An 18,010-nucleotide genomic window follows, 5' to 3' on the forward strand; every position below is an offset into this window, starting at 1 on the left:
TCAAATTTATAGTTGCCTGCTCAAGTGTAGCTAATAAATTAAAGACGGTAAATTGAAATATTATTCAACTCAGAGTTCTGTATGTGCGTAGGCCGGTTCTTTAAAGTAGTATCTTATAAATGGAAGAACTTCAGTGGGGGTGGAAGAGGATTTAGTGTTACAAAGAACAGACTCAATCATGGAAATACCATTTCTGATTTTTTGTTTGATTAGCATCTTCAGACAATTATTTGAAAACTTTGAATTTGATGCAATCTGGCTGAAAGTTTTACAGTACTGCAAGTCACAAGACTTTTGTTTTAGTCAGCTCTTAGATTCAAGATATATCACAGCAATTGATAGCGTGTTATAACTGAAACAATACTGATATTTGATCTGTGAGTTCTGTTTGTTTCATAGAGCTGCCCTTGAAGAGAATGCTTACAACCGCATGAAAAAAGTAGTGAAGTGGTATTTGTCGGGATTCTACAAAAAGCCAAAGGTGTCCTCTCTCATACTATTTTGTCTTTACTTTAGTCATTGCATCTAGTTTGAGGGCTTAGGGATGTGCTGGAGTAAGTTTTCTTTTTAAATTATATCACTATGCATTTTTTAAAAGCAAGGTTAAGTTTTTGTTGTTTACACAAAGGGACCTTTTTGGTCCCTAGCCATGCTTAAAATAGACTATATTCAATTGTTTTTTTTCTCTTGGAGTAGAAGTTGAACTAAACATTTTGTGATAAAGTTGAGCCAGTTCTATGTTTACCATTCTCCAGTGATAACATGCGGCAGTTAGAGGAATAATATTTCCACTACTTCACTTATCTTTGTACTAAATACTTTTTATAGTCATGTTGGTGGGAAACAGTATTACTACTAAACTTCAGACAAAAGGTCTGTAATAATTCTCCTGCAAAAAAATCTTCTATTCTGTTTGTCCTTATGTGTAGCCTGGAATAGTTTAGCAGATTTAGTATATCTATGGCGATTTCTTTAGAATGAAGAGCAGAGTAACTGAGCATAATATTCAAATGATGAAATCAAGTACAATGTACTTTAGCAAATAAATTAGATCATAATTTTTTTGTGCCTTATCTTCAGTGTAAGACTGATAAAGTATTTCATGAGTTCTCTACCTGCATTGTATGGTTACTCTCTGTTCTATTTCTGTTTAGGGACTAAAAAAGCCGTACAATCCTATACTTGGTGAGACTTTCCGCTGCATGTGGATTCATCCAAGGACGAATAGCAAGACTTTCTACATTGCAGAACAGGTAGCTGCAATAACCAGTCAAATATTTTTAAGAAAAATAAATGCGCTGCATTTTCGTGCTAGCCAAACAGTATGGTAGTTTCAGAAAATGTATTTAAATTTATGAATAGTATCCTAAAAGCTCTCCTGGTGAGCATAGTTTTTTTTACAGATGTCTCTCTTAAGTGTGTCTTCCTAGAGAGACAGAAAGATGTTTCCAGCTTTTCTGTTTGCTCTTCCTCCAGGAAAAAGTCAGGTGCTAATTTTCTTAACTCTTGAAATTCAGTAAGTGTTTTCTTGATCTTTATCTCTAAAGATTATAGTCTCATTTCACATATATTAACTGTATTCTATTATGTGCAGCTTGAATTTTGTGTTCTGTCATTATTAGCTCAAGGTTTATACTATGTTGCATGGCATTTTTTTTGTTTTGGTTTGGGTTTTTTTTTTCAAATATGTGGTTTTTTTTTCAACAGGTATCGCATCATCCTCCAATATCTGCCTTCTATGTTAGCAACCGCAAGGATGGTTTTTGCCTTAGTGGTAGCATTCTGGCCAAATCAAAATTCTATGGTAAATAATGTTTTTTTCGGTTGTACCTTTATTGAGGAGTGTAAAATTGGTGCAAATGAGCTGTGTTTTGTGGATGAAAGAAGGCTGTTAGAAGAATCAGGGGTTTGATCATTGTATTACCCTTTCCTTACAAAGTTTTTGCTACTGGTCTTTGGAATTTTAATTTCTACTTTTGGATTCTATATTTGGATTTTATTTTAATTTTTAATTGGAGATGCTGTGTATTATAGTGGCTTCACTAGACAGGATAGATTGCAGTGCTAAATATACTGGTGGTGTTAATTTTATTGCTCATTTAACAGGAAATGTTGACTGTTGTCTTTCAGGGTGAGAAATGTGATTTTCTGTCTTTGAATTTCAGGGAATTCATTATCTGCCATACTAGATGGAGAAGGACGGCTGACATTCCTAAATAGGGGAGAAGATTATGTAATGACAATGCCATATGCTCATTGTAAAGGTAGTGGCTTTTTTTCATTTTCTAGATGGCAAAGTTATGAGAACAGAAGTTTATTATTCTAAATAGTTCATTATTCTAAATAGTATACTGTGTTGGATTCGAACTTGTCATCTGAGAAGAGTGTTCTGAACATTGGCAACATTGGTGGCTCTAGGCTTCCACATATTTTATCACGAGGAAAATACATCTGTTTAAGCAATGATCTATGTTTTGGCACAGAAAAAGATTTTTTGTTTGTTTGTTTGTTTTTTTCATAAATAGTAACAGCATATATATATAGCTATCTGTCATTACATGGCAGCAATGTACTGTTTGGGTTGTCTTTTTTTTTTTTTTTTTTTTTTTTTTTGTAAAGAACAGTTTTGAGCTTTTCCAGTATTTTCCTCCTGTAAACATAAAAGGCAATGTAGTATCTACACCTCACTGTGTGACTTGAGTGTAAATTGTGACAATTTGTCTTTAGTTTCACTGTGGGAAACCAGTCAGTAATTTGTAAAGCTTTCTGGAAGGTTGGTAGTAGTACAAAATACACTGCAGAGTTGCTTTTTTTAAACTGCTACTTAGGTTTATCTACCCATATATTCTCTGCCACAATTCTCTTTCGGAAGCCTTACAGTCAGCAACTATAATATTTTCCTTCACTTGAGATGTATGAAAATCAGTTAGCAGAATTAGGTAATTTGACGTTAGTTTGGTAGACTCTCCTCTTTCCATTGTTCGTGGGTGTTTTTAATATTCTGTTGGATTTTTTTTTAATGGCTTTGGTGACAAAAATAATACTTAACAATTAAAACACATAATATATACATACATTCAAGTCAAACAGGAAGAACTGTCGTGACTAATAAAGCTGATAGAGAGAAAGGTAGAAGAATATGCAGGGAAGGAGAATGTGCATGGTGAAAAAACCATATTTGCACATGCATTCACTGTATGTAAAATATATTCAGTGTTTCAAAAGCTGGATTGCAGGGGGAAAGACAGTAATGGTGGGAAAGAATGTGTACTCAGTATTGTCAGCCTTGTGCTTCCAAAAATCTTCAGGGAGGTGATCAGTGTTGTCTTATATTGCTTGTCCATGATTGTCTTCACCTGCGGTCTGACTGTACATACTGCTTCTGTTCAAGTTAAGTTTTTCTTTGCTGTCTTTGTCATAGAGTTATTTTCCTGTCTTAACCTCAAAAGCTTCCCTCCTCCAATCATCTCCGATAAGACTAAATACTGCCCTTGCTAGAGACAGCAGCATATGCTGCCAAAGATATGTCTTAAACAATTTTTCCTGCTTACCTGTAGTTGACTTAGGTCTTTTTGTTTCTGTTTGGGTTATCTTATTTGGCAGAAAGATCATGCTTATCAGTAGGAAAGGTCATCTGAAAAGATGATTTTTCTTCTGGCACAGACATGTTTACTCTAGGAATTGTGCCCAAAGAACTTAGGGTTTTTGTCTTGTTCAGTTATAAACATTCATTTTAGCTGTTTTATCCTGCAGGAATTCTTTATGGCACAATGACCTTAGAGCTTGGGGGAACAGTCAACATCACCTGTGAGAAAACCGGCTACAGTGCAACAATTGAATTCAAACTCAAGGTTAGTAAATGCTGTGAGTGGGCACAAGAAGGAGAATGAGCATAATGATAATTTAAATAAATAAATAGGTCACTTCTTAGATATGATCTGATTTAATATGGAATTGTCTTTTTGGAAGCAGGGATTTTAATTTTAATTGCTACGTATGCAGCTACGTGTATCTAGCAAATAGTGATTTTTTTTTAAAAAAAAAAAAAAGAAAAAGGAGCTACATTGTCATCTCTTTTCTTAATGTATTCTTCTGTGTCCAAAGATTTTGACTGAAACTTACAGTGCTGTCTTCATCTTTAGTCATAAGAGATGCAAACATATTGCCAGTTGTATGAATGTTAAGAACAGCTCTAGTGGTGGAAAAGCAATGGTCTGTCTTATCTCCAGCAGTAGCAACAGTGTATGTCTAGGAAGGTGTAAGAACAGGGGAATTGTTTAGTGATCTGATCAGTAGTTCAGGTATTTTGTGTGGTGGTGTTAATATACTTTGGTGATTTTTAGTTCTCTAAAAATATTCAGGGTTTTTTAAACTGGAGAGCTCTTGGAGGAGAACTCAGACCCAGGTTCCCCTCTTCCATCCTAGGTAAATTTAAGTTGCTCACAACACCTTGAATAAAGATGATGCAAAGGCTTTGGCTAACATTTACATCAGCCTAATGTCCAGTGCTAAGCAACAGTTTACATGGACTATTTTTGGCAGCTGCACATGCTGTAGGAGCACCTCCCCGCTCACAAAAGCTAAACAAAGGTTTCTAAACTACTTATAGATGACTTGCACTTCTGAAAAATACATTTTCCATCTTTGAGGCAGAAACTAATTTAAAGCTGAACAAATAGTTGTTAAGAAATGTGGATGTGGAGAGGGAAACTGTATTTGGTTGAAATTAGAGGGGAAACATAAAAGTTAGGAGGCTGTGTTAATTGATATTTTGCCTCATCAGCCCACAGGATACATGTGCAGACTGTCAAAAAGGCCAAAGAAAATCCCTGGCAATCATTTTTGTTGTTGCTTCTGCAAGAGTTAATCTCTAGAAACAAATGGTCTTTGGCAAAGTGGTGAAATTAGTGTAGCAAATTACCATGTCCTCCAAGATATCATTGTGTCACTGTTTTCTGCATTATTTTACGGGTTTTTTTCCACTTTAATTCGACAATGCTTTTGCTCAGCAAATCTTTTAAGAAAATACAGCATGAGAGAACAACTTACTGTGTTTTAGACTTGTTTTGGGGATTAAAGAGGCAGAAGTTATAATACTAAAAGCTACCAGGGCTGTTTCCATCACATTTCATAAATGCACTTTTTTCCTTAACACTAAACATAAATGCAAAAATAATTTGCTATTAAAATAAACATGAAAGTATTTCTTTTTGTTTTGCAGCCTTTTTTGGGTAACAATGACAGTGTTAACCAAATATCAGGGAAAATCAAGCTTGGCAAAGAAGTTCTGGCTATTTTGGAGGGTCACTGGGTAAGTAGTGAGTGATGATATTTTAAAAATGCTGGCTGACAGCTGAGGTGAAAATACCACTTAGTTACAAAAAAGACTCAAGTTTAAAAAAAAAAATTTGATTAAGTACCACTTTTATAGAACGTATCTCTTTATAGTTAGTTCTCTAGAGAATATAGAATCAGCGTAGTGTTATTTGCAACTGTTAAAAGGTGGAAAAGTTGTGTGTATTTGAGTGGTTCATGAAGAAAATACATTTCAGCTTGTGAAATGTTTTTAGCATATGTGTTAGTACTATGAAGAATTGTTATGGCACCAGCAAGAAATGTTTATAATTGTTTCAGTTCTGGTGAGATGATACTGGCACTGCTGGTTTTTGGCCGTGGTAATGGTTCCATTGCATCTCTGTTCCAAGTTAGAACTAGCACAGCAAGCAGAAATTGAATTTTCAAGTCAGCATATCTAATTGTTCTTAACTACGTGCATCCAAAAGAAAAGAAATTCTTGTTACAAAAAAAATTGCTTATTCCTCTTTTTTGTGTTATTTTGACTCTTTGAGATTATTACAATTAAGGTAACTGAATTATGTCTGTTACAGGACAGTGAAGTTACTATTAGTGACAAGAAGACAGATGTTTCAGAGACATTCTGGAATCCGACATCTGATATCAAACAGCGTAGGTTACCCAGATATACAGTGAAGTTTGAAGAGCAAGATGACTTTGAGTCAGAGAAGTAAGTTTACTTTAGAACCATATGTCATTATTTTGAAAAAATAAAACTCATCATCTTCTCCAAATGATGAACAAATTTTATGGTTTGAACATGGAACAAATTAGGAACAAAATATGGTTTCTTTCCTTCCCATGTTTGCTGATACTCACCTGTAAAACAAGAAAGCAACACTGTTAATTACAAGGTCGTTATTTACAAACCTTACAGTCATGGAGATTCTTGATGGAAATGTAGAAAAAACATATATTACAACATGGTAATAACCTGTTAGGGGTTACTTAGCCTATAATTAAGGAAATGTTTGCAATTATTTCTGTCAACCAGATTGTAACTCTCTATATTGCTCGTTTGTCAGGCTTTGGCAACAAGTGACAAGAGCAATAAATAACAAAGACCAAACAGAAGCTACTCAAGAGAAATACGTTCTGGAAGAAGCTCAGAGAAAGAGCGCCAAAGAGAGGAAACTTAAGGGTGAAGAGTGGACGTGCAAGCTGTTCGATCAGGACTCAGTCACAGGAGAATGGCACTACAAATATGCTGAGTGAGTCCTGGAGTGCTTGTAACAAAAACTGTTTGTCAAATGCCTGGTAGCATCACTGAGCCTGTTGCTGTGGTTTCAGGAGGAAAAGAATTCAGATATATAGCTGAGTTCAAACTCATGAAATGCACAGTGCTACTTAATATTCCTGTTCATACATTTTCATTAAAATGCATAATTTTTTAGCTCAACTTGGTAGGCCTTTCACCAAAGAGAGGATATTAAATATGTCGTGTTGAAAAGGTGGTGATTGCTAATGCAGGAAACCATGTTTCATGTAACCATTGCAATGGGCTTTTTCTTTTTTTTCCTTCTTTTTTTTCTTTTTTTTTTTTTTTCTTTCTTTATGGTTATGTGCCTCAACAAATTTGTGCTATGTTCTAGAGTTCCTTGGGCATGGTGCTTTGGGATGCATTGTGCTCCTTCCCCGCCCCCCCACCCCGCCCCTGCGACTGACCAGAGCAGCTACACAGATTTTCCCAGACTGGAAAATATGGTACACATGGGCATATCAACTGAAAATCAGAAAAGCCTGTGCTTAATTGAACTGAGCTGTTTAATTTGTTCTATGTTAGAATAACTCTGAGAGTAACAGGTTTACAGCAGTGGTTAATGCTGGGACCTTGTAGCTCAGTTGTCAGATATGCCCTGCACACACGAGTGTCTGTGAAGCTCTTTGTGTGATGTGATCTGTATCAGAGATGAAGATGCAGCTGCATCTCTAACTGCTGGGGTGCGTTCCGTGTTCTCACCAACTCTTGCAAGAGTCAGCCTGGAGCTGAGCTCTTTGCTAGTGATGGTTTTCACAGACCACCCACGTTCTCCTGATTCTTTTACAATACCCTTTTACAATATTGCAAGGATTGTAAAAGTAAAATATCCAAAGATGATATACTCTGAGTTAAGTAATTCTGAAGCCGTTGATGCTGGAAGTATATTCCCATGGTTAAACCTGGGAACCTTTCACCTTTGTGTACAAGAATGGCAGTATTGGGGCAGCAGCCTAAGTGTACATGTAGGGAAGAGTACAAGCATCCTGAGTGCTCTTCATGTCTCCAGCAAATTTGCAACTCGGAGGTTTCCTGGAACAAAGCAGGGATTCTGTGTATTTAGCAACTCCCAATAGATTTCTTTTCCATGTATTTCCTTGGTTTCCTCTTAAGTCTGTGCATACTTTTACCACCCAAAACATCCTGCAGCAGGGATTTCCCCAACTAGACTAAAAGCTCTGTGAAACACCCTCTCTTGGTTTGAACCTTCTAGTGCTGTTGATGCCTCTTGCTTGTTGGAAGAATTGTGAATAGTCCAGCCGAACTCTGACTGCCCATACTGTTGAACCCTGTGTAAAACTGTCAGGAAAAGTACTGCACTTCAAATCTGTTAGGTCTTAAAGCTGCAGGGGATAATCTGTCATGTTAATCTGTATTATTTCTTGTCTCCTTGAAGCCATGTGGTTCAAGGATGGGCCACAGAAATGTGCTAGAAAGCAGCCTGCACTGTCAGCAGTCCCTGGAAGAAACTTCTGTCTCCTTTTACGCATATAATGCTGGCTCACTACCTGGTCCATGTAGCAGTCTTTTATGCTTATCGTGAAAGATGTGTTCAGTGAGCTGTGGCATTTGTTAAGGTATCTGGATTATGGATTTAGGCATCTGGATTACAGATACAAGAGACCTTTGGGAGACCAATGCCTAGTTCTTACCCAGTTACCTTAGATGACATTTAATTCAAGTCAGGTTAAGCTAAGATGTAAATGCAGATCTATGTTCACAACATCTGAAACAGCTACAAACGTTTTAAAAGGCATACAGGAGATGAAAGGAAATCCATGCTTAATCTACTCTCACTAAAGCTGTGCATCAGAACAGTCTTCATGCAGCTCACTTGCAGTTTCTGTCCTGAGAAGGCTGTAATCAGGGGAGATGTTGGTCTTTGCCTTTGGCTGCTTGTTGTTCTCCAGTTGAGCTATGTGTCTTTTGCTTTTTTTTTTTTTTGAAATTCTATATTAACCTTTACTTGGAAAAGCACTCTTAAAAAAAAAATCAGAACAAGAAAACTGTGTATAGCTCATTAGTGCCTCTTTAAACCACTCTTAATTACCATTAGCCACTTTGGGATGAAGGCAGGTTTTGAGGTAACTGATTCTTAACCTCTCCTTCCTAGCCATCTTTTAAAAGAAAAAAACAAAAAGCAGTCCAAAATAATAATCTTTTAAAAATCCCTTAATTCCCTGTAGTTCTAAAATAATAGCTGTACAGTAGGCAGAAAACCTCTCCAAGTTTGACAAATACTAATCACTAGCCAGATAAATTCTTAATGATATTGTTGGTTAATACAATAGCTTGTACTCCTACCAGCTGGCTGAGGGTTTCACCTGGCTATGAAGTTTATTTTTGGGCTCTCTTGGACCTTCAGGTTAGGACTGGGCTGTAGGTGGAAGATAAGATCACTTATTCCATGTCTGACATCTGTATAGGGAGAGAGTACTTTAACCTGTTCATTCCGAGTAGTTTCTGAGCAGGAAAATAGTTCTTATTTAAATTACTGCAGTATTAATCAATTATATTCACTTTGTCTAGTACCAGACCGTGGGACCCTTTGAATGATATGATCCAATTTGAAAAAGATGGCACCATCCAAACAAAAGTTCGACATCGGACACCAATGGTATGTTCCAGTTCTGTTAGCACACACAGGAAGGTCCAGGGACCTGTATATATTGCGTTATGTGTATAAAGGTCATCAAAGCATTGGGAGCAATAGGAAATACAATTGTTATCCTACAAAAATGTAAATTTACCCAGTCCATAGTCTTTCACTTCTGTGTTGCTTCCTAAGAGGTAGAGATGACTTGATTGGATAGGAATATAAAATATGCAAACTGGAACTCAACATTTTAATGTGTATTTTCCCTTAAATGGGAAGATGAACAAATTTCAGACTGCTTATACTTTAAAAATTTTAACTTGGACTTCTATTAGATATTGTGCTTTTAACTATTACTATTAGAATGTGCTGCTTTGCTACAGTTCTGGTTCTCTGGAAATAATTCATAAGTTTATCAATTGTAGGTTAGTGTTCCAAAAATCAAACGAAAGCCAGCCGGCCAGAAGAAAGGAGAGTGTGGTTTCTCATCCCCGGAGCCTGATAACCAGGACTCCTCTGGGAGTGAAGGTAGGAAAAGATACATTTGCATACAGAAATAATAAATTTATTTGACAGTGAAACAGAGTTCTGTAGTCACACATATTCTTCTTATCTCAATGTTTGTATTATGAAATAATGCATGCTTTAGATCACAGTTCTGTCCAACATGAAGCACATTCTGGAAAAACAGGAGCAGAATGGCTCATGGTTTTAATTGCAAACTTTCCTGTACTTTTAAACATCAGTATGTAATGTAGGTAGGTTTAAGTGCTGCACATATTTAGTATCTGGGGGAAAAAACATGTTTTTAAACTCTTTTCTTTCTTAAAACAAGATTAATTGTTTTAATTTGTAGGTCAGTATGTTGCTAGAAGGCAGATTTTTGTTGTTGATAATGCTTGCAGAAATTAAATAATACAGTGAGTGTTTCAAGATATTTGAAGCACTTAACTTGCTGTCCTTCTGTGCTATAGGTGACTCTGAAATAAAGCTTTAGTTTTCAGTAGAAGATTAGTTAGAAAACTTTCTCCTTATTTTTGCAACTGATTTAGTTTGTCATTAGTACTTTGTTCCTTTTTGACTTGGCAGTCACTTCTGTGAATTACATCTGGCTTTTTGTATCTTTCTAGCGCAACTTTTGAAGCATAATACTAGAATAAGGAAAAAAGGGGCAGACCTTGGTGAACTGCAGAGTGCCATTGAATCTATAAAGGAAACACAAGAAGACATTAAGAGGTAGTACTAAATAAAATGCTTTAAAATGGTTTAGAGAATATTCATTTTCTAGCTTTTTTTTTCCTTGCAGGCTGGTATGTATCTTTCTGCTTTAAAGCCTTGATGTCTTTAAACTACCCTTCATCCCAAATACTGATTGCTCATTGATGTTTCATAATTTTCCTCAAAAACTGTCTTCTGTAGGGAGCTGTAGCATACTAGAAAATGTCAAATTGTCTAGATTGTAATTTACAAGATAATATTTTCTTTCTTACAGGGACATTATGGCTCTACGAAATAGAGTCACGTCTAATTCACCACCTGTGGACTACCATTTCTTGCAGTTTAAGCACTATGTCTTCATTTTACTTGTGGTTCTGCTACAGCTTATCATTAATTTCTTGTTCAAATAGGAAGTGTGAACAAGGGCCTTTCTGAACTGGAATGATCGAACTGTTACTGGGGACCATATTTTAAGTTGGATTTTAAATGATGCAATATTATCTAAAAGAGCCCTGTAGCAACAACTTCCAGAACTTTGCCTCAGCGTCCATGGTTCAGAGTCATACTCCCGTCTACCCAGTTGAAGTAAGAATTGTGTAAGTGCCAGTACGCTCTTGCTCCTGGTGTGTGCCTCTGTCTCGCAGACATACGACATCAGCCTTGTGTTTTATATTACGTCATATGCTGTACTGATGAATCTTCACCACAGAATAGATGAAGTTAAAAATTCAGAGGTCAGACCCCATAGGTAGGATGTGATTCTCGTTGTGGTAGAATGATAAACAAGCATACTTTGTTACATTTATACTTACCATTTTTGTAGCAAAGGAACTTTTGAAGTAGCCAACAGTTTTTGTAAATGGCATTGGGTGTTTGAAAGTAAACTTTTGTTTAAGGTCAAACAAATACATTGTTATACAAAGGTCATGAGTGTTAGGAACTGGCAGGTAAAAAGCTGAAGTCTTTGGGAATTCTGCAATGCAATGTCCCTGATTTGTTTTGGAAGTATGAGGGGGTTTTTATCTTAAATTACTATAGTGGCTTGTAAGCCAGCTGTTTTATTTTTATAGTTTTAAAACTTCAGATTCTTCATAAAAACATTCCTGCATCTGCTGTATGGAGCACATTTTTTAACAGTACAGCACCTGGGAAGGTACTGTCTTGGTCCCCTCTCTCTCGTGAATTGCTAATGTCGAGGATTTATGGTATGTTTGCAAGTCTGGATAAATCTACAGCTTTGAATTTGCATTTGTGTATGGCCATGTCACAGTAAGGAGGCAGACTGCTGATGCCAGGACTCTCTCTTATTTTTGAAACAAAATGTGAAGATGCAAATGAGCACTTCAGATGTAGCTTGAGTTGAACCTCCCAAAAGGCAGACGATGTAGAACAGAATTTGGGCACGGTCATGAGTTCACTTGCAAATGAAAACCTGTGTGTTTACAAGGGGAAGGTCTTCAAAAATTGTAGGATGGCTAACACCACACATATCAAAACAAATGAGAGTGAAACCCTGAGTCTTTATTAAATTCCTCCTTACTGCAGTATATACTACCTAACAGAACACACGGATGCACCTATTCGCTATGCTGTAGCCATACAAATTAATGTGAAGCTTAAGTTTCAATTTAAAACCAGGGTGTCTAACATTTTTATTTGAAGAAATATATGCATGTATAAACTTGTAAAATTCCAGCAAAAAAATTTAGTGCCAGTGTTTATCTGGTGAATTCCTTACACCCGTCAAGCGCACCAAGTCAAAAAGGAGCTGTAGTATTGTAAAGGTACTCTCTGTAACCCAGATGAGACAACAGGAGGGTGAGCGGCACAATGCAAAGGGCAGCCAAATTTGTTTTCAGAGGATCTTCTCGGAAATCAAATCCATCCTGGGCAGTGGAACAGTTCAAAGGTCACGTTTGGCGCTTTGCCACAGCCCGGTTATCCCTCTGCCTTGGCCAGCCTCCCTGACTCTCCAGGTGAGCTACCTTTCTGTTCTGCGTCAGTCTCACCGGTGTGTAGTGAAAATACTATTTATGTGTTGTTTATCGGTCTAGCTCGTATATTCCTGTGGCTGACACCTTCGCACACCTCCCCTTCTCTTTTACCTTTACCTTTCTTTGGGCCTCAGCTATGTAAAAGTTTATTGCTTAAGGAGTCAACTTCAGCTTATTTCTTACAGCTTCATATTAGCATAGTTTGGTCTTGAATCACGTTCTGGAATGTGGCACCTTAACCAGAGCCATCTTGTATATGTGGGCAAGACCAAACTTGGGTGGACTTCTATTATATCTACAGATGATGAGGTAAAATTTGTGAACGTAGAAAGTCCCTCTGTAAAAAAAACAAAACAAAAAAACCAAAAACAAACAAAAAAAACCACAACAAAAAAACCCAGAATGTAAGTCCCTAAACGGAAACTGAAGTTGCTAGCCATGTATAAAATGGCATAAAGAAAGCAGAATATTATAGCATTAATTTAATGTTCTCAGCCTGGATTTTGGCCATTCATTATTGCATTCAGATGTCAAAGCTTCACCTGTCTTAAGATCTACAAGCCTTTAATCATACTCTGTGCTTAAGAGTAATAAAAGAGGAAATGAGAATTTGGGCAATAACTTCAACCCCCCAAAATAATACTCTGCAAAATTTGTGGTGCTAAAACTTTTGACTGATAGTTACAAGCTTTTATCTCTCTTGTAAATAGAAATGTCCTTCTGCCCTTTCGTGTTGATTTTTTTTTTAATCTCTTCTATTCTAGATCAGTTAATAACAGTCTGCGTGTGTTTTTACACGGACTGCATGGTAGTAACTGTGGATTTGACCCAGCCAGCTGGCTGGCAGCGCAGTGTTGGATAGTGTCAGGCTAAACAGATACTCTGTATCTGAAATTCTTGCTCAGCTCAAGATAAGTAGACTTGAACAGAGCGAGACAAAATGCCTGTGCTTATTTTCCTTTTCAGCGTATTTTTTAGAGTTTAATTCTGGTTTTAGTGATGATCCAGGAAGGTAAAGGATATATGATGAAACTTTTTGAAAAGTAAAATTGCAGATTGCCGCTTGACTGTATGATTAGATAACTTAAATTCTGAAAAGAACATCGAAAACCTAGTATTTCCTATTTTTGCTGGGTTTGGTATGACGTTCCCTCATGTGAATAGAACAAAGAAATTTCTTGCCTAATTTTTACAGTACAGCTGGTCACAGGCATGTATGAAGCCTTTTCTTTAGCGCATCACCATTGTCCTACTTAACCATGATGTGTAGCTGATCCTGAATGTTATATACTTAAGACTGAGCTCTGCGCATAGTTATAAAAATTGATTGTACAGTTTGCAGATGTTTGAGGGCTGTGGCCTCCTACTAGAAGTTTAAAACAGCACTTGTTTTCACATTTGATTTACAAATCTTGTTTTAGGTTTGTTTTTTTTCTTGTACAGGAAATATTTTTCAGAATTTGTTGCCATGTGGTTTTGTTGGTTTGGGTTGGTTTGTTTTTTTTCAAATGCACTCTAAGCCTTTAATTTGCCATTTAGGTACAGATTGCCTAGTTAAGGTACAGGTGACCTAAGAAAAAGTAAATATGCCATGTGAAACGTAGCAAGTATCAGTTTCAGCAGTAGATGATGTTTCTTGCATTTCACATGTTGATTCCTCTTAAATAGTTGACATTACTTAATGAGGGTATATCCCAGTTGTTCCCCCCACTCCCCCCGAAATTAAATCCCATAAATTATTTGAAAGGTTGTCCCATGAAATGTAGTGATGGTGGTTTCTTCCCTTGTTTGTTTGTTGTTTGCTGCCCTCCTGTGCCTTTGGCAATTTTATTTTTTGCTGGACCGGTGTTTATGAAACCGACTTTGGATTCAGTGTTTGTTATAGTTTCTTAAAGGCTGTTACTTCACCACTGTTTGTGTAAATAACGTACAACAAGGATTCTGTACATCTGTAAGTTTTGATTATTGTTATTTCAAGGGGTATCCTCAAATCACAGAAGATCTCGCAGATATTCAAGTATTGTAAACAGTGCCTTCTTGGTGGGATTCTTGCTGTTCCGAGACACGTGAAGAAGATTTGTCAAGCGTGTGCCATATGTAACATCCGACCTTTCGTGAGGGCTTTCGTGTTTGAAAACTAACTTTCCTGCTTAGTCAGGCTCTGGGGGAGGAGGAAAAAAAAAAAAAAATCCACTATTAAAACACGTTAAATGACTCGCTGTTCTGGCTGGATTTCTGGGGGTCGATCCCAGGAGGCGGCAGCCCCTTTCCCCCTACGCCCCCTCAGCCCCGGGCGGGCACCCTCCCGCCCTGTGCGGAGCAAGCCCCCTTCGGCTCTGCCTCCCCACTCCGCCATCGAGCCGAGCCGTGCCGCCGCGCTCCGCGTCCCCCTCCCCGGGTTTCCCTCACGCCGTTCCCGCCTCCGCGCCCTCCCTCCGGCGCCGGCGCCCGCTCCCGCCGCGCATGCGCCGGCCTTCCCGCCCTCAGCTTCCGCCGCCGCGGCCGCCATGTCGTGTCGGCCGGAGCCGGGCCGCCTGGCTCAGGAGGCGGCGGCGCTGGCGGGCGCCGTGCGCGGAGCCCTGGGGCCGCGGGGCGGGCGGGCGCTGTTGGTGCGGCCCACCGGGCAGGCGGTGCTGACGCGGGACGGGCGGTGCTTGCTGGAGGCGCTCAGCCTGGAGCCGCCGACGGCCAGGTACCGGCGGGGAGGCGGCGGGGGGGGGTGTGTGTGTGTGCGGGGAGCCGGGCGGGCCGCCGTTCCGCCTGACCGCCCCCGTCTGCCCGCAGGATGATGGCGGCCTGCGCCTGCAGCCACCGCGCCGCGACGGGGGACGGCGCCAAGACCTTCGTGCTGCTGCTGGCCGGGCTGCTGCACGGCCTGCGGGCGGCAGGCGGCGGCGGCGGCGGCCTGAGGCGGGCGCTGCGGGCCTTCGAGGCGCGGGTGCTGGAGCGGGCCGTGGCGCGGGGCCTGCGCCGCCATTTTCTGTCGGTGCTGGCCGGGCGGCGGGCGGAGGCGGGAGGGCTGGAGGCGCTGCTGGAGGCCTACCTGGGCGGCCGGCTGGGGCCGGGCGAGCGGCGGCTGCTGGCGCGGCTCTGCTGCGAGTACTGCCGCCGCTGCGACCCGGGGGCCGCCGCCGCCATCCCCCGCCCGCGGGTGCTGCGCCTCCTCGGCCGGCGCTTCGCCGAGTTGCACGCCGCCGTGGCCGGTCTCCCTGCGGAGAGCTCCAGGGTCCTGCCCGGGATCGTCCTCCGCAGGGATTTCGCGGCCTACTGCCCGGCGGGAGGGGAGCTGCGGGCCGTGCTGGTCACGGAGCCCCTCCGGCCCCCGCTCTCGGCCCCCGGTGGCGAGTTCGCGGTCAGCTCTGAGGGTCAGTACGGGGCCTCCTGGCGCTGGATGGCGAGGAGGACGGAAGACTTGATGAAACGCTTGCGGAGGGGCAACGTTAAGCTGCTGCTGTCGAGCGTGAAGCAAGACGAGGTCGTTATCGACTCTGCGAAGTTACACGGCGTGTCTGTGGTGGAGTGCTTATCGTCAGAGGAAGTGGCGCTCATCTGCGAAATCACGGGAGTCGTGCCTTATGCGCCTTTCGACGATAACGCGCACGGAGAGATCGCCAACGCCGCAGCCGCGACCTTCTGCCAGCCCTTGCTGCTGGGCTCAAAGAGGTGCGCTCACATCGGCTTCACCGGCCTGTGCGCCTTTCGGCCCCACTGCCTCATTCTCTGTGGGCCGGTCGACAGCGTTAACGAGCAGCATGCTGCTGCTTTACAAGGGGCGTTTACGATGCTGCAGCAGCTATTTAAAACAGTCGATCAGAGGGAGGAATGCAAAGGAGAAGGTGAAAGCCAGAATGAAGCCTCAGAGGTCTGCAGCTGGCATCCTTCAGCTGCTCAGCAGCAACTCCTAATAGAAAATATTTCTTGTAACGATGATCAGGTTTCTGAATGTCAGCTGAAAGTACATAGGGACAAAACAGAGACGCAGATCGTAGACCCTGGTTTGCAGGGAAGTGAAAATCCAGCACGTGTGCAAACAGACTTGCAAATACCCTCAAATCCCGTCTCGCATGCCAAAGAATTCAGTGTTGCCACTGAAGGAATTGGCTCTTCAGGAGGCGTACAGAAACCGCACGCAAAAGGCGAGCAGCCAAGTGGCGTGCACGAGAGCTGTAAAAGCGATTCACTTGTGGACAATCAAAAGAACTACAGCACTGCTGTGTTTGCCGCACGCAACCCTAATGCAGTCACTGCGTGTGAACGCCTAGATGTTGGCAAAGACCTAGAGAAAACAAGTTGCAATATAGTTCCATGTAAGCATGAAAAGAGTTGTGTAAGCATTGCACAGACTTACTCCAGCTCCCTCATAGAAGCAGGATTGGTTTTGCCAGTAGGAGGTTACTTTGAAATCCTGCTACATTATTACATTCAGTACTATGCAAAACAGTGTCAGCAGTCAGAGGTAACTTTTGTATCTAATGTAGTTGCTGATGCTTTGCTAAGTATTCCCAAGTCCTTGTACAGGACAACAGAACAAAACAGCTTTACCAAATTCTATCTCAAAGCCGTAAATGCACTCAGAAAAAATCAGCCACTGCCTATGAACGAAAAAGGCTTAGAATCGGTGTATTGCAAATACCAGTTAGTCATTTCAGTTCTTCATTGTGCTACAGAGCTTCTCTCCATAGATTTAATAATTGGTGTTAAGCGGCCACTGAAAAAAATTGAGGATTGTGACTCAGAAGATGACTTCTGAAATTGTTAATAAAGAATGTTTTTGATTATGTGTTTTCCTGTGTCGTCTTGTCAAACAGGCGTGTCTCAAAATTCAGTGCTAGAGACTAAAAGATGCTTTTTTAGGCTCAGAGACCTAATGTGCTGCTTTTCTTTTAGAAGAAAAGGAAGAAAAAGGCTAACCAGCTAAGATTTGTGGAAAACTTTGTTGTGCTGTCTGAACAGCACAAACGTGAAGTTTCAAACATGAGAAAGCGTAGCTGGTTTCCACTGCAGAAGATGTGCAATGCCATCTCCATCCTCATGCAGAGGCTCCTGTGTACGTTCTAGCCGAGGGTGAACTTTACCTCGTCTGGCCGTTTTGAGTATTTATGCAAGCTAGATGTGATTGGTTTTCCTGGCACGTTAAAAGTTGCCAGTATGGCATGAGCCACTGAGCTTGCAAGTTATAAGGAAGGGGGTTTTTTTAGCTTTCATTATAGGCTGGATTGAATGTTATTTTAAATAAAAATATTTCTGTATATATTGTGGTTTTGAATATAATGGGAAAACCATAGCTGTTGTTAGCCTGTTCAGTGTTGGGGCAGGCAGTGGTAGGCCACTGCAGCATGTCCCAGTGAAGAATTTTCTCATTGGGTAGGAGATGCAGCATTTTTATCCTCCATGGAGTTCATTTCAGTCAAACTAGTGGAATTTAAGAATAACTTCATATTGCACATGGCTGGCATTTGCTCTGGGAAATTAGTTTATGTGACGTTACTTAGTACGACTATTAATTTTAATTATCCTGGGTTGAGTTGTGCTGCTACTACAAAAGGCCATGTAATCATGGGAAAAGCGTACGCAGGCCATAATGCAGTT

The 18,010-nt window shown here is 40.5% G+C and overlaps 2 protein-coding genes across 12 annotated transcripts in view; both read left to right on the plus strand.

Annotated features, from left to right (window-relative positions):
* The window catches only part of OSBPL8 (oxysterol binding protein like 8), a 95,309-nt gene extending 80,674 nt beyond the window's left edge, over window positions 1-14,635 (plus strand). For all 11 annotated transcript variants that reach the window (XM_075058102.1, XM_075058107.1, XM_075058104.1 and 8 more), the window contains 12 exons: window positions 400-481; window positions 1,155-1,253; window positions 1,708-1,804; window positions 2,166-2,264; window positions 3,754-3,851; window positions 5,222-5,311; window positions 5,889-6,025; window positions 6,381-6,566; window positions 9,143-9,230; window positions 9,635-9,737; window positions 10,340-10,445; window positions 10,702-14,635. In XM_075058102.1, the coding sequence (XP_074914203.1) occupies window positions 400-481; window positions 1,155-1,253; window positions 1,708-1,804; window positions 2,166-2,264; window positions 3,754-3,851; window positions 5,222-5,311; window positions 5,889-6,025; window positions 6,381-6,566; window positions 9,143-9,230; window positions 9,635-9,737; window positions 10,340-10,445; window positions 10,702-10,837 (1,321 nt within the window). In that variant the 3' untranslated portion in view covers window positions 10,838-14,635. The remainder of the gene's footprint in view (window positions 1-399; window positions 482-1,154; window positions 1,254-1,707; window positions 1,805-2,165; window positions 2,265-3,753; window positions 3,852-5,221; window positions 5,312-5,888; window positions 6,026-6,380; window positions 6,567-9,142; window positions 9,231-9,634; window positions 9,738-10,339; window positions 10,446-10,701) is intronic.
* Window positions 14,636-14,913: 278 nt separating this feature from the next.
* On the plus strand, window positions 14,914-17,199 carry BBS10 (Bardet-Biedl syndrome 10). Its single transcript, XM_075058183.1, has 2 exons — window positions 14,914-15,113; window positions 15,206-17,199. Exons 1-2 carry the CDS (start codon window positions 14,929-14,931, stop codon window positions 17,169-17,171), a joined length of 2,151 nt encoding a protein of 716 aa, XP_074914284.1. The 5' UTR covers window positions 14,914-14,928; the 3' UTR covers window positions 17,172-17,199.
* The last annotated feature ends 811 nt before the right edge of the window (window positions 17,200-18,010 follow it).

This window comes from Buteo buteo, chromosome 26, assembly GCF_964188355.1.
Source record: "Buteo buteo chromosome 26, bButBut1.hap1.1, whole genome shotgun sequence".
Lineage (NCBI taxonomy): Eukaryota > Metazoa > Chordata > Aves > Accipitriformes > Accipitridae > Buteo > Buteo buteo.

Excerpts from the sequence above, each read along its gene's own strand:
- BBS10 (XM_075058183.1), top strand. The coding sequence starts at position 14,929 with ATGTCGTGTCGGCCGGAGCCGGGCCGCCTGGCTCAGGAGGCGGCGGCG. Across the intron at positions 15,114-15,205 it reads CTGGAGCCGCCGACGGCCAG|GATGATGGCGGCCTGCGCCT; the intron begins GTACCGGCGGGG and ends GTCTGCCCGCAG.